The 13,641-nt window shown below is 57.4% G+C and overlaps 1 protein-coding gene across 2 annotated transcripts; it reads right to left on the reverse strand.

Annotated features, from left to right (window-relative positions):
* Nucleotides 1-7,234: 7,234 nt before the first annotated feature.
* LOC116597700 (protein FAM240C-like) lies at nt 7,235-11,925 on the reverse strand. Of its 2 annotated transcripts, XM_032355773.1 has the most exons (4): nt 11,810-11,925; nt 11,077-11,259; nt 9,207-9,355; nt 7,235-7,499 (listed from the first exon to the last, which is right to left on the reverse strand). In XM_032355773.1, exons 2-4 carry the CDS (start codon nt 11,122-11,124, stop codon nt 7,403-7,405), a joined length of 294 nt encoding a protein of 97 aa, XP_032211664.1. In that variant the 5' UTR covers nt 11,125-11,259; nt 11,810-11,925; the 3' UTR covers nt 7,235-7,402. The 2 variants fall into 2 exon arrangements, 1 of the variants encoding a protein (XP_032211664.1); XR_004288747.1 differs by lacking the exon at nt 11,077-11,259 and having other exon boundaries at nt 11,810-11,920.
* Nucleotides 11,926-13,641: the final 1,716 nt, after the last annotated feature.

Raw genomic sequence — 13,641 nt, forward strand, 5'->3', positions numbered from 1 at the left:
TCCCACCCAGAGGGCAGGGGCCGAGACACAGCCCTGCCAGCCCCAGGGACCCTGGACCCCTCCAGCACTGGTGCGGTTTGAGAAGGGCTGTCCATGCCAGAAGTCAGAGCCCTCCTGTCCATCAGTCACTCTGGATTTCCACCTTCAAAGGCCAGAGAGCCCACTTCCACAGGGTGGGGGTTGGGCTGCATGGCTTCCAGCAAGGTGGGTCAGTGGGCACAACAATGTCAGGTCGCCACACCCTCTTCCCCTAGGCCTGACCTGGCCCCCAGCACCCCAGGTAGGTGGGGCCGGGTCTGGAGGGACCCCAGGGTCAGACAAGAGGGTCTGGGGAAGCCTTGCCTTGTGGGGAGGGGTGAGTGTATGGAGACCTCTGTCCAAGGCTCTCTGTCCAGCTGCCCTGAGCCTGACCTGGATCCTGCAGGACCCTGCTGAGGGAGGCAGGGAAGACCTAAATCCAGACTCTCCATGTCCCTGTCTACACCAGGTGGGACCCTCACTGTAAGGCCAGGACCCACCACCCACCTTCAGGGTCCTGTCTACACCAGGTGAGAACCCTCTGTTCTCGAGCAGGTAGCATCTTCCCACCATGAGTGTCCTGTCCACACTTGGGGTGAAGACCGAATTGGGTGGCTGCGTAGAGGTGTGTCTGATTAGGAAGGTCCCACGTGGCCTGGCTTTGTCTGGTCCCCACACAGCGGTCCCTGCCCAGATCACTGGCTTTCCCTGGAAATGGGTGTTTGGGGGGGAACTGTGGCCACCGTGGGCACTGCAGCTGGACTTTCTCCTGAGACAATCTGTCCGCAGTCGCAGGGGTCTCAGGACAAGACAGACCTCACCCATCCTGAGGAGCACCCCTTTGGGCCTGCGGGTGGACACCTTCCTGACCCTCACCCAGAACCTGAGAGGGGCTCCTCAGAGGCCCTGCCCCTCCCCACAGAGGGCCCCCTCTGGCTCACTTTCTGCAGATCAGGGACCCTGCCCACCAAGGCCGCCCTGGGGAGGGGGCTAGTATCAGTCTCCCGCCTGGTGTCTTTTGTTTGAGGGACCCACGCCAGTCAGCTCCGGTAGGAGTAAGGACATGTGGGTCTGCCTGGTCTCTCCGCCCCGCTTCTCCAGCTCCTGGACCCTTCCTCCAGCCCCCGCCCCTCCCCCCTCCTTCAGCCCCCTCTCCCCTCCAGCCCCCTCTCCCTCTTCCAGCCCTTGGTCCCCGCTGCCCCAACCCCTCCTCCAGCCACAGCCCCCATCCTCTCCTCCAGCCCCGTCCCCTCCTCCAGATCCCGTCCCTCCCCTCGACCCTCCCCTCGACCCTCCCCTCCTTCCTCCAGCCCCAGCCCCCTCCGCCAGATCCCGGGCTCCTGCTCCTGTCCTGGCCGCCCGTGCTGTCCTGCGGCGCCCCCGTGTGGTCGCTGTCTGGCAGCGCAGCCCAGAGATGCGGGATCTATTGCAGCTGTTTCAACTGTTTCAGTTTCCTCAGTTTTGTTAAAATCCAGCAAATTCCAGGGGCGCCTGGGTGGCTCAGTGGGTTAAAGCCTCTGCCTTCGGCTCAGGTCATGATCCCAGAGTCCTGGGATTGAGCCCCGCATCGGGCTCTCTGCTCAGCGGGGAGCCTGCTTCCTCCTCCTCTCTCTCTGCCTGCCTCTCTGCCTGTCAAATAAATAATAAAATCTTAAAAAAAAAAAAAAATCCAGCAAACTCCATTCGCCATCAGCATCGTTAACATTAGTCTTTATGAGTAGTTAAATTTCATTAAGTCATTAAGAATTAATTCATGAAGAATTAAGTTTCATCAGGGCGCCTGGGTGATTGGGTTGATTAAGCGGATTTGATCGTGGGATGGAGGCTGGTGTTGGCTCGCTGTTCAGTGGGGCGTCTGCTTGGGATTCTCCCGCTTCCTCTGCCCCTCCCTGCACTCATGCGCCTGCACATGCTCTCTATGAAGTAAATAAAATCTTTTAAATAAAGAATTAAGTTTCATTAATAAAACCAAGAGCGAATGCAGTAGATGCACTTGCTGGGTGGCAGACTGATATGTAAACAGATCAGGTATTTTGAGTGCCACGTCTACCTTCATAACCACGGGAGACCTCAGGCTTACAGATATCAGTTAAAATGCCAAAGGCAAGCCTGGGACTCAAATCTAGGACAGCCTACACCTGAGTCCACACCTGAGCCCACACCTGAGCCCACACCTGAGTCCACACCTGAGCCCACATCTGAGCCCACACTTGAGTCTACACCTTAACCCACTCTGGAGCCCTCACCTGAGTCCACACCTGAGCCCACATTGGAGCCCTCACCTGAACCTGTACTTGAGTCTGCACCTGATTCCACACCTGTTTCTAGTACAGCCTGAATGATCAGGTTGGGCCTAATTCAGTATGATGTAGCAGTAACTATTTTTGGAACTCAGTTGGTAATGAAGACACAGAATGTATACAATATTTTAAAAAGAACCAAAGGCAATCACATTTTAAATGCAATTATTGTTAGTTCAGCCAAAGTTGGGGCCTCAAAGTGTGAACAGTTTCCTGATTTTTGCTAAATGTTCTAGTGAAGGAATGAATCACACTTCCTGCACCCTGGGCAGTGGGCACAGTGATATGAACTTCTCAAGCTGGGAGGAAGAAGCAAGGGCCTGTGTGTTGAGGGAGGACTTCAAGGAGATCACCTGCAGGGCAGGGGGAAGGGGGCTCCACCAAACAGACTCTGATTAGCCAGGGACCTAGAACAGTCATGTCCCACGCCTGGACACAGTTCTCCCATCACGTGGCTGGATCCTGCAAGTTCCACATGCCCTCGCCTAAGCCGGCAGCAGGCAGCTGGGACCTCACTCCGTACACGGCAACAGCTGGGTTCCTGATTTTGAGTTGCCCCACCTGAAATGCTCTTCTTTTATGTTTTCTCTGAGTTGAAAGGTCAGAGGACAATTTGTTGACTTAGATTAGAAAACACATCTACCGTATGGTCCAGCTGTTCTCATCAGCAAGTGTAGGCTGATGTTGCTTCCCAGCAAATTCTAGAATTCTACCATTGTAATCCCAAAAGGGCTGGGTGAGTTTGTGGGCAGGCAGATCTTTAAGCCCTTTTCTGGCCAGGGTGGGGCAAGACCCCAAGCACCCAAGACAGGGTGGGCTTGCCTCCAGGCAGAGCTCCTGGGGCACTCAAAGGAAACACACACTTAGTATAGCTCCTGGTCTGAACCGTTCCCCCTATTTTTATTAGAAGAGTCGCATGAAGAGTTCAAACCCTCCTGGAAGTGGAGGGTTCGGGAACTGTGTCTGCCCTCTGCTTCTGGATGTCACTGGGGTGTCTGTTGTGTATCTGCCTAGAGTTCCTACTCTACACCTTCCTGTAGCACTATTATCCTCAGATCATGACGAAATGGGACTTTGTGTGTCCTTTCAATGTCAGAATAATTCTTCACTGAACGTAAGTCTGGAACAGCTGAGTCCCCTCCTGCGCCCGCTCAGCCACCCCGCCACCTGAGCCTGCCTGGATTTTTGACTTTCCCCGGTGATGACCCAGGGCCTGCAGGACTGGGCTTGGCTTCAGGGCAAGGATAGAAAGATGGCGTCGTCCTTCTTTTAAATACAAGAAGAACATCATGAAAGTGACACACACTTATTATTGAAAAAGAGGAAAGCAGAGACACAGCCCCCTCCGCAGCGCACCAAGCTCTCTCATCCTCCCGATCCTGATCTTCCCAGTGGCTCGGGGTGCGGGGAAGTGTGGGGTGGAGCACCAGCCCCTTGATGCTCCGATACCCTCCTGAAGAGCCTGCCAGGAGCCCACTCAGAATGCTGAGACTGTTAGCCCAGGCCAGAGGCCCTGGGGTGGCAGCAGTAGGGGAGGCCGTGAGTGATGCAGCCGACAAGTGGGGCTTCATTCCTTCCTGATGTGTGGGGGAGTGGGTGCTGCCCTGTGCCAGGCTTCCCAAAGTTGGCCTTCCCCCTGCAAGGAGTGGCTGGCTGGAGCTTGGCCATAAGATCCCGGCCAGACAGCAGGGCCCATTATGGAGCCCAGGCAGGCTGCTGTCCCCAATCGGGGTCCAGGTGGGCCGGCAACCCAGCCTGAGGCCACAGTCAGGTCTTCCCGAGAGGCTGAGGGCAGGACAGGCTGCAGGACTGGTGGCTGGAGCCAGGAGCCACCAGGACCAGCACAGGTGTGAGGGGCCGCGGCTGGGCCACATTTTCTCTGGGCTGTGGCTATGTGGCCTGTTTGTGGACAAGGTCCCAGCTGGTCTGTGGGTATCAGAGGTGGGGATGGGTGACCACAGGTGTGCTGACTGCAGGCCCTGAATCCGTGACTCAGCCCGAGGGCAGCAGGATGGTGTGTCCCTCACAGGGGCCGTGAACTGCTCTGTGAGGATCCTTGCTGAGCCCCTGATCTGTCAGGAGGGTGAAGCTGTGCCTCCTGGTGCCCTGTCCGGATGGAGGGGAAATGTTCGCCACGCACCAGCGGCCACAGTCATAGGACAGGCCCTGGCTCTGTCTTTTCCCTTTAGTTCTGCTCATTTTTCTTTATATATTTTGAGACTCTGTTATCAGGTTTATAAGTAGTTAGGATTTTTTATGTTTTCCTGAAAGACTGTCTCTTTGCCCTCTGTTCCTCTGGTGAGACCACTTAGCCTGACAGCATTCCACGGAAGCTTCCTTATGCTAGGTTCTGCAGGGCATATCTGGCTCTCCTTCGAACATTTAACCTGTGTCCTTATGTTTCTTTTTTAACTTTCTTCTTTTTTAAAAAAAATTCATTTGTTTTAGAGAGAGACAGCTCAGTGGGGAGGGGCCTATGGGGAAGCGGGGAAGAATCTGAGGCAGACCCCATACCAGAGGCAGAGCTGGATGCCAGGCTTGACCCCACAACCCTGCTATCACCACCTGCGCCGAAATTTAAGAGTTTGAGGGTCAATCATCAACCGACCGAGCCACCCAGGTGCCCATCTATGTCTCCTTGTTTTATGTACCGTCAGGTTTGCTGTTCGTCTGACAGTCTCCGTCTTGTATTTGTTTTCTCCCTTTGCCTTGTATACAGTTACTGATATGGTTGTCTATGGACCCTGGGACCAAACTGTTCCCAGGGAAGGGGCCCTCAGCCTCATGCAGGGGTGCTGCCCATGAAGGAGAGGGGGACAATGGGGGGGTTGTCAGCCCCTGGTGAGGGGATGGGGTGATTGGGGGTCAGCCCCCGGTGAGACGGTCCATCAGTTGGGATCGGGGGAGCCCAGGGGATACTTTGCGCTGGGGTATGGATGGCTGTGGACCGAGGCCCTGTTGCTGGTCCTTGGTGGGAGGGGACAGTCCCAGCTTTCCTTTGAATCCCTGGAGCCTCTAGAGTGAATGGCTGTGTTTCTAGGTTTAAAGGATGAGAGAGGCTCGAGGACAAACCAGTAGCCGGTGAGGAAGGAAGGGATCATCTGGCTTCTGGTCCGTCAGAGGCGCGTGGGGACATGCAGACTGTGGCTATGCTCCCTGAGTCCGTCCCACACGCAGGGCTGCTTGGTTCCATTGCCTATAGTGAGTCTGGCACAATCGGGTGCAGGGTATGGGATGCCTTCCGAGGCTGTGGCCGGTGTGAGCAGCCCAGCGGGCCGGGCTCTTCAGAACGAGCTGCAGACCTGGGTGGGACGGCTTCAAAGAGCAGGAAAGAGGGTGCCCGTCAGTGCCCTGCGGGGTCAAGGCACCGCTCCCCTGTGCACTTGGCACCCAACGGTTGTGTGTAGGAGCACTGGGTGGGAGCACTCGGAGTGGCCGGCACACGGTGGCCCAGGTGTGGAGCTGGGTGAGCTCGGGGCCCAGTCCCTGGGTCCAGGCAGCGCCATGGGACCCATAGCCCCCCACCCCCTGCCCGTTCCTAACCTCTTCCTCACCTGATGTCTCCTGCCTGGGAGCCTGGCTTGGCTTTGTCTGGGGGTCACTTAGTGGTGGAGAGAGCACAGATGTGCCTGGTCCATGTCCCGGCATCGGAAGGCAGTGGGTAACTGGAGAGACATGGGCTCCAACCACCGACAGAAAGCAAGGAGGGCATGACTGTTCTAGAAAATTCCTCAGAGCCTGGTGGCATGGGCAGCTTTGTGAACACACTCATCTGCCTGCCACAGTCTAACTGGACAGCTCTGTTGATTAGTGTTCTGTGCCACAGTGTTCTGAGTATACCACTAAACAGAGTTACCTTCCGGCAGCCTGCGGTGTTGCGGGTGCCAGGGAGTGAGTGACCTCTGCCCAGGAACTACTTGGGGCTATTAATGGCCACATCCCCCAGTGTGTTCATCAGTGGAATCTGAGTCACGAGTGATGTCAGACAGCCTAGGGGCCACAGGAGGAACATGTATTCATGGGCTGGTGTCGCAAGGGACATTCACAGGATTCTCTCCACGTGTTGATTTGGAGAACCAGACATCCACGCTTTGTGCAGGGTTGGACCTATCTTTCTGCCCTCTGGAAATGCCCTACGAGGTGTCTGAATGCACCTTAGCTATTGGTTGATGTGTTTTCTCTGGGCAGTGTCTCATGACTGCAAAGCTGTACTTATCCCCCCTCTGCTTGCCAGCTTGATTGGGGAATCACAACAAAACCCAAACCCAATAGGTAGTTACATCTGGAGACATGACACTGGCTGGATCCCATCCCCCACGCTGGGTCCTAAGTCACTGAGGATGGGACGCAGTGGTGACAGCAGGTGCATGCAGTTGGAATGCGGCTGTCGGGACTGTGCTGGCTGCAGTCCGGGTCCCCATCAGTTGATGTGGCCCAGGTACTCAGGCAGCCTGGCCTCTGCTGTGTGCTTGGCCCTCCTGCCCCTCCAGGATGGTCACAGCCACTGTGGGGGCCCCAGAGGGATAGGACTGAGAGCAGTAAAGCCCTAGATCCTGGTAGTAAGGGCCTTCGTGGACCTCGGAATTACATACATTCCAACTGAGAAAATAAGGATATGTAAGTTTCGGAGATGTTCTGGGTCAGGAATGATGTGTTTAAGGGGATTCGGAAAAGCAAGAAGCTTTACACCATGTCGCATCGGACGGTATCCCAGGGTGGGGATTAACGTGCATATTTTGATCAGAGGGAGGACAGACGTGTTTAAGTCGCAGGCCAGAGAAGATGGGGGCACCGACTTGTCCCCCTCAGGCTCCAACTTCCTCCGGGGTTTGTCCCAGGTCAGCGACATCATGGAAATCTTCTAATGTGGGGAAGCCTTAACGATAGGAATGAAATTTTGCAGGAAACATGTAATGCAGTATCTTAGGTTTTATTGGGCATGTGCCCAATGAGCTTCTCAGCGGCTCTGGTCCTGGTGGTTGTTCTGCTCCGAACCTCTGCACTGAGCCTCGGGTGCCTTTGGACCCCGGGCAGGGCAAGTCTGCAGGCCTCAGGTGGCAGCGGTGTCCTGCGTGGGAAAGGGCTCAGTGCCCAGCAGGGAAGGCTGGGTGGCCACCTCCGGGGGGGCCCTGCAGCGCCTTGTTCCTCCCCTCCAGCATCCGAGCCCACTCGCCGCGGAGCCTGGGACAGTGATAATTTCAGCCTGTGAGTCACTGTTTTAGGGCCGGGTGGCAGCCAGGCCTCTGTCGGCACCTGAGCACATGTTCTAACACAGCCCAGCAGCCCCCAGGCTGCCAGCGGCTGTGACCTTGTGGGGTCCCAGAGAGCCCTGCAGCCAGTCTTCCAGGGCTTGGCCAGTCCCGTCCAGGGGGCCACATGGAGGACATCACTCGGGTCTCTAGCCTGAAGAGGGGAAGTGCTTTGCCCAAGAAGCAGCTTCTGGAAACTTCTGAGGCCCGGAGAACTGAACTCCTTCACTGGCACCCCTGTTGGAGTGCTCTCCTTTCCCTGTGCTGCCCGCCTGCCTGGCGCCCCTGCCTGGGAAAGTGACCACAACAGGATGCACAGGGGTGACCCGGGTGGGAATGGCCTGGCTATCCCCACATGGGAAGGCCCCTTGCCCCCTTCACCGAGCCCCTGGCTTCTGGGGGCCTGTGGGTGCTGTGAGGAGCTGCCACTGTCTGGGGGACGGGGCACAGTCCTTCTGGCTGTGGTCTGTGCCCTCATTAGCAGCCATATGTCCCTGCAGAATGTCACCCTCCACAGTCCTTGAGCGGCCCAGACCCTTGGTGACTAACTCGGCCATCGCTGACCACACTCTTGCTGTCTGCCCCAGAGCCCATCCCTGGGGCCTGTACCGTGGGCAGAAGACCCAGAAGTTTCCAGGGCCCGATGGCATGTGTAGGACATGAGGATGAGGATGTGGGGACCACAGCGGGGAGCAGGGGGCCGTAGTGGAGGTCCCCTCTTCCTACATTTGGGCTCTGTGCTGGGACCCCCACCCTGAGAGGTTAGGGGGATGGCACCATGGCTTCCCATACCGCGCCTAACAGGGGAGATGTCCTGGATGACAGGGTGGGTGGCCCGCCCAGCAACCAGGACTCTGGTAAGGTCAGCACCAAGTCCGGTCCCATCGCGGCTGCCAGGTACCCTCTTTCCAACTGGACTCCCGGATAGCAGCTGCTGGTGCTATTTGGGGATGAAAGCTGTGACCACTTTGGAATATCTGTCCATTTGAGCCCTTGTCTAGGTGCGAATTATGTGCTAATCTGCCCTCTTAGCTGTCCCTGAGACCAGGCACTCCTCAGTCTGCTCACGGTCACCCGGGAGAACCTCTTCAGCACCCACAGGCCCCTGGCCTCCATCCCAGGGATGAAAGGGGGCTTTGGATCTGCTAATGTGTGGGAAGGAGTATGATGAACTTATCCTGCCCTCGGGGAGTGCCTGTCAGAAAACCAGCCTAACCAGACACAGGTTCTCTGACAACTTCCCACAAGGCCTTCAGGAGGGGGGGGATAGGGAAATGTGGAATGGTGTGAGCCATGGGGGTGGGGTGTGGGATAGGAGAATGGGGCTGGGATGGAGGGATAGGGTGAGGGATGGAGGGGTGGTGGATGGAGGGAGGTGGTGCTGGGTGGGGGTGGATGGGTGGGTGCTGTCTCTTGCACCTGCGGACCTGGTGGTAGTTGCAGGCCCTGTTGTTGTGGGTGTGGTTTTGCAGTTCCAGTCCTTCCTGCAGTGACACCAGTGACCCCTCCCGCTGTGACAGCTGGCCTGGGGGCAGCACTGGTGGCCAGGTGGCTATGGCCCCAGTTGTGGGGGGGGTGTGTGCCCCCCTGTGGGGGCTCCCGTTCGTGGAGCCCAAGCCTTGCTGCTCGGTGAGCTTACCTGTCCAGGGCACTCCTGCGGGTCCTCATGGCCTCGCTCTGAAGTTGTCTTGTGTGCAGCTTGATTTTTTCCTCCCAAAACGTCTTTATCACACCAGCATCGAAAGCCACCCTTCCTGGGTGCTTCAGAGCGTGGCTGTCACTCATTCTCTGGAAAAGGGAGAGTTGACAGGACTTAGCATTTGTGCCGCGTGGTTGGACATCGCAGGGAACCAGCGTGTTAACAACTGTGGCGGGGCTCAGCCCTACACACCGGATGCCCCCCTGTGTTTCTGGGAGCACCCTGGGGCCGGGGTGTCAGGAAGGCAGGCTCAGGAGCACACGGCTGTGGGCAGCAGACGCTCTGCCCCGCTGCCTTCTGAATGGTTTCCGCACGAATGCAAGCAGCAGCTGAGAGCAAACGCCGTTTGGGACCTTTGGGCTTCTCCAAACTTAAGAAAGGGTCTAGTTTTGTTTGTGGTTTTGGGAGAGTGGCCTCAGGGCTCCAGCCAGGGTGGGTATCGTCTGGAATGCCGGGGGACTGAGCCGGGCGCTGAGGCCATGCAGAGGAAGGCTCTGAAACAGCCACGGCAGAATCCAGCTGGTGCACATCTGTTTCCCAGACAGGGTCCTTTGGCACGGTCTGGGGACAGTGGTGGTTGTCTGCTGTGCGCCAGGGAAGGGGGGACGCGGGAGCAGTGTGGATAAGTGGGGCGAGTGGAGGCCTCCAGGGTCTTGGCGGCAGAGCCCCAGCATTGTGCTGTAGCCCCGTTGGTGACTGACAGAGGTCTGAGCTCCCCTCCTGGGCCTCAAGGCCCCAAGAGAAGCCCCACAAGCCATTGCTGGTCATGCAGAGAAATAGCACTGAATAGTGTAGGTTAGAAGTAAGTACAGAGATCTTCCTTTTGGCAAAAACTAAGGAGTCCAGAAGGAGAGGGTGGCATGTAGTCTGGCCTGCAGTGAATTGGTAGTTAAACTTCTAGCTGCAGGCCGTGTGACACGCTGCCGAGCTCGGACGCCCGCTGCCCCCACATGGCATTCTCACACCCCAAGGGTCTTCTGGAGGGTTCTGTCTTGGGACTTACTAGGATCCCAGAGCCAGGGCACGGCCCCATAGGCTCACTGGGCTCTCAGGGGTTCTCAGACACCCCTGTGGGGACCCCCCACAATGAATCTGTCAGAGGGGTAACTTGCGGGCATGCCTAGCAGCAGCATTCAGGGCCCGCCTGCCTCTGGGGCTGGCCTGGCCCCAGGGTCCCAGCACGGCCGATGCCGCCCCAGACGTCTGACTGCGAGAACAGTGGCGTCTGCCACACCACGGGGCTCTCGGTTTCATCCTGTTTCACGTGTGTAAGACTCAACAGAGATGCCCGAGGGAGGGTCAGACCCAGCCAGGAATGTAGAGCTTTTCATGCCAAATTACTTCCCGTCAGACGGCGCTGGACAAACACACGGACGGAGTTAGACAAAGGAGAAGAGGAAGCCCATCTTGATGGGGATGCGAGGCGATGCTCACCCCTGCAAGGAAGGCGTGCTGGGAGAAGGAGGGCAGGGGGGGTGGGAGGAGGGGCGGGGGGCTCTGCCAGCAGATGCAAGCTTTGAAGGGAGGGCAGGGTCCCAGGAGAAGTGCAGGGGTCCCCAGGAGGCCAGCTTCTGGGTCTGTGTCTCCTGCGTCTTGCTCAGTCCTCAAAGTACTCCAGTCTCTGAGAAAGGTGGCTGTGGAGCCGTGGCCGTGGAACCGTGGCCCATCTGTGCTGAGCTGACTGGTCGCCGACAAGCCCACCAGCACTGGTCGCCTGGCAGACTTAGTTCTGGGCTTTGATTTTGGGCCAACCCTGTCACCAGCACTGCCCCTGGGGTCACCTTCACTCAGTTTCCCGATGGTCACTTACCCTTGATCTGAAATACTCCTGGCTGGGGAGTCGAATGGGCCAGAACATGCTAAAAAGTTCAGTTCCACTATTGGAGAGGGAAGGGTCTGGGCAGGTTGCCTAATATGTCCCTTACGATGGATCCTCTCGGGCTCCGGCTCCCAGGTCCCCTGTGAGGGCACGTGGAGCCAATGTGGCAGTTTCCTGCAAAGGGCTGCCATCAGCCATGTCCACCAGCACAAAGTCAGTGTGCCGGTGGGTGAAGGAGTGCGCGTGTTGGCTGGTTGAGAGCTGGACACATGGCCTGAGACCGCACCCACCCCCCGCGGCCCACAGGGAACTTCGGTTTTCCTCAGGGGTCTGGGTGGAAGTCCTCAGAGAAACCAGGGGCTGGCATCGACTTCCTGTGTGGCAAGTCAAGGCTTTGAGGCTGAGACCTGGCTGCTCTCCTCGGTGGGTTCCCCGGAGGCTAGACCTACAAACCCTTCTGCGGTGGAGACGACCAGCCCACAGACAAAGGGAAAACCAGAAAGTGGGCAGAGGGAGCACTCCAGCAGGGCCCAGAGCCAGACGCGAGAGCACTGTACACCCAGCCGCGTCTGCACCTGGGGTGTCGCCCCAGAAATATGCCTGGAAAGTCTCCAGTTCTTGTGTGAGCCCCAGCTCCCCTCTGTTTTTCTCATTGATGGGGCCCCCAACCCTCAGCCCATCTCCCACAAGGTTAGTGTCCTCTGGCAAACAGGACAGAGCTTACGTTTCAGGGGTTCCCCAGCCAAATCTCTGGGTGTCCTGAGGGTGTCTCCCCCGGGGTGGGCGTCCTCTGAGCGTCTCTCCGGAACTCGCTCACTCTTATATGGCCTTCGTGACGTGGCACCTGGCGCCAGTCCAGTTGCCAGGAAGGACAAGCGGCCTCCCATCTGGCTGCAGGCCCTGGAGACATAATTTGGCTCCTGGAACACAGTTACTGGCAGACGCGCAAGCCTCGGCCCTCAGTCCAGGACTGTGGAGTCCGCTGAGCTCGCTGCCTGCTGGCTGGTGTTATGGTGGCCAACAGATTTCTTCTGCTGAGATACTGCTCCCGGGGAGCCCAGTAGGTGGACAGGGAGCTGGAGGCTGAGCAGAGGGTGGCCCCCGGGCTTGACTGCTACCCGAGCATGTGGCCTGGTTGAAAATCACACTGGGTCCCAGGCCTGTGCCTTGGGAAGAGAGATCTTTGCAGCCAGTACATGGCAGGTCACTTTAGAGCAACAACCGGACGTACCCAACATGGCACCAGGGGTGTTTCGGGTTGCTCTGCCTGGCGTTGGCTGGTGGATGAGGGGCGGCCAGCCTGCCCACCAGCAACACCAAATTGCCCATCTCCAACTCAAGCAAGTGCCCATCTCCAACTCAAGCAAACTCAAGAAAGAGACCCCTTTCTTTTACACATACAAGGCAGGACCTCTGAGGTCTCCACAGTGTGTGTGGGTCCTGCTTCCATCACTGTGACAGGGTCACCAGGGGTGCGTTCCTTTCCTCAGCAGGTCATGAGGTGTTTGAGTTGAGCAGTAATTATTTGTCTAACAGGAAAACCAGAGCCATGGGAGGCATTTGAAACACAGTCTGCCATAGGCAGGGGCTTTAACTTTCTGGGTTTCTCCTCTGATCTTCCCAAGCCCAGGGCACGACTCAGGGGGACCTGGAGGTTGGATCTGTGACACTCTGAATAGACTTTTCCTGCAAAACCCCCGAATCAGACAAGGTGGTCAAGTTAAAACAACATGAGGGTTTTCAGTTGTAGGGAGTCAGTGAGCAGAGATGGTTGGCTAGGGATGTGTTTGGAAAAACCTCACAACACGATGTCAGGGAAACAAGTGTCCACAACACGCAGAGAGCTTTTACAGAAAAGGAAGGTTAAATCCACTTGCAGATGGAGAAGGGAAGAGACAGGAGGTCACAGGACGGCAAGGTGACAGCGGCGTTGTGGTGAGAGCCGGGTGTCAGATGTGTGAGCAGAAACCCCTGCAGCCGCAAGGGGCTGGCCAGTGCGGACTATTGTCCTGGTTAAGCTGGGAGATACTTGAGACCTGTCATCCAGCCACGCAAAGAAGTGCTTTGTTGGGAGAAAGGTCCTCTCCCCAAATGTTCTCATGTGTCTGTGGTGGGTGCAGTGACGCAGCAGCCCGTGGAGCCGTGGGCTCTTTGGCTGCTGTGTGTCCCCTGGGCAAGGATGCGATGTCTCCTCCCGTGTCCAGAATTCCACCTCTGCCAACAGATGGTGGTAGAAGACCAGGAAACAGTACCTGTGGCTCGCCAGAGCCCTCCCCTAAAACCAGGGAACCCAGCCCTGGTGTCTGTTACCGCTGCGTAGCCGCCCCTGTGTGGAGAGAGGGTCCTGGGACCCTCACCAGCCTCCCAGCTTCAGGGAGGCCTGCACAGACCCAACAGTTGTGGCCCAGACTCCCCTTCTTCCCCAGGGCTCAGCAGCCATGCTCCATGCTCTGTGGACACCCGGGAAGAGTCCTCAGGGTTCGGAAGCCTGCCTGTCACTCTGGTCTTTGGGGGCGCATGACCCAGAGGCTGTAGCTTCTCAGCTCCCAGCACTCA

This window comes from Mustela erminea, chromosome 8, assembly GCF_009829155.1.
Source record: "Mustela erminea isolate mMusErm1 chromosome 8, mMusErm1.Pri, whole genome shotgun sequence".
In the NCBI taxonomy this organism is placed as follows: Eukaryota; Metazoa; Chordata; class Mammalia; order Carnivora; family Mustelidae; genus Mustela; species Mustela erminea.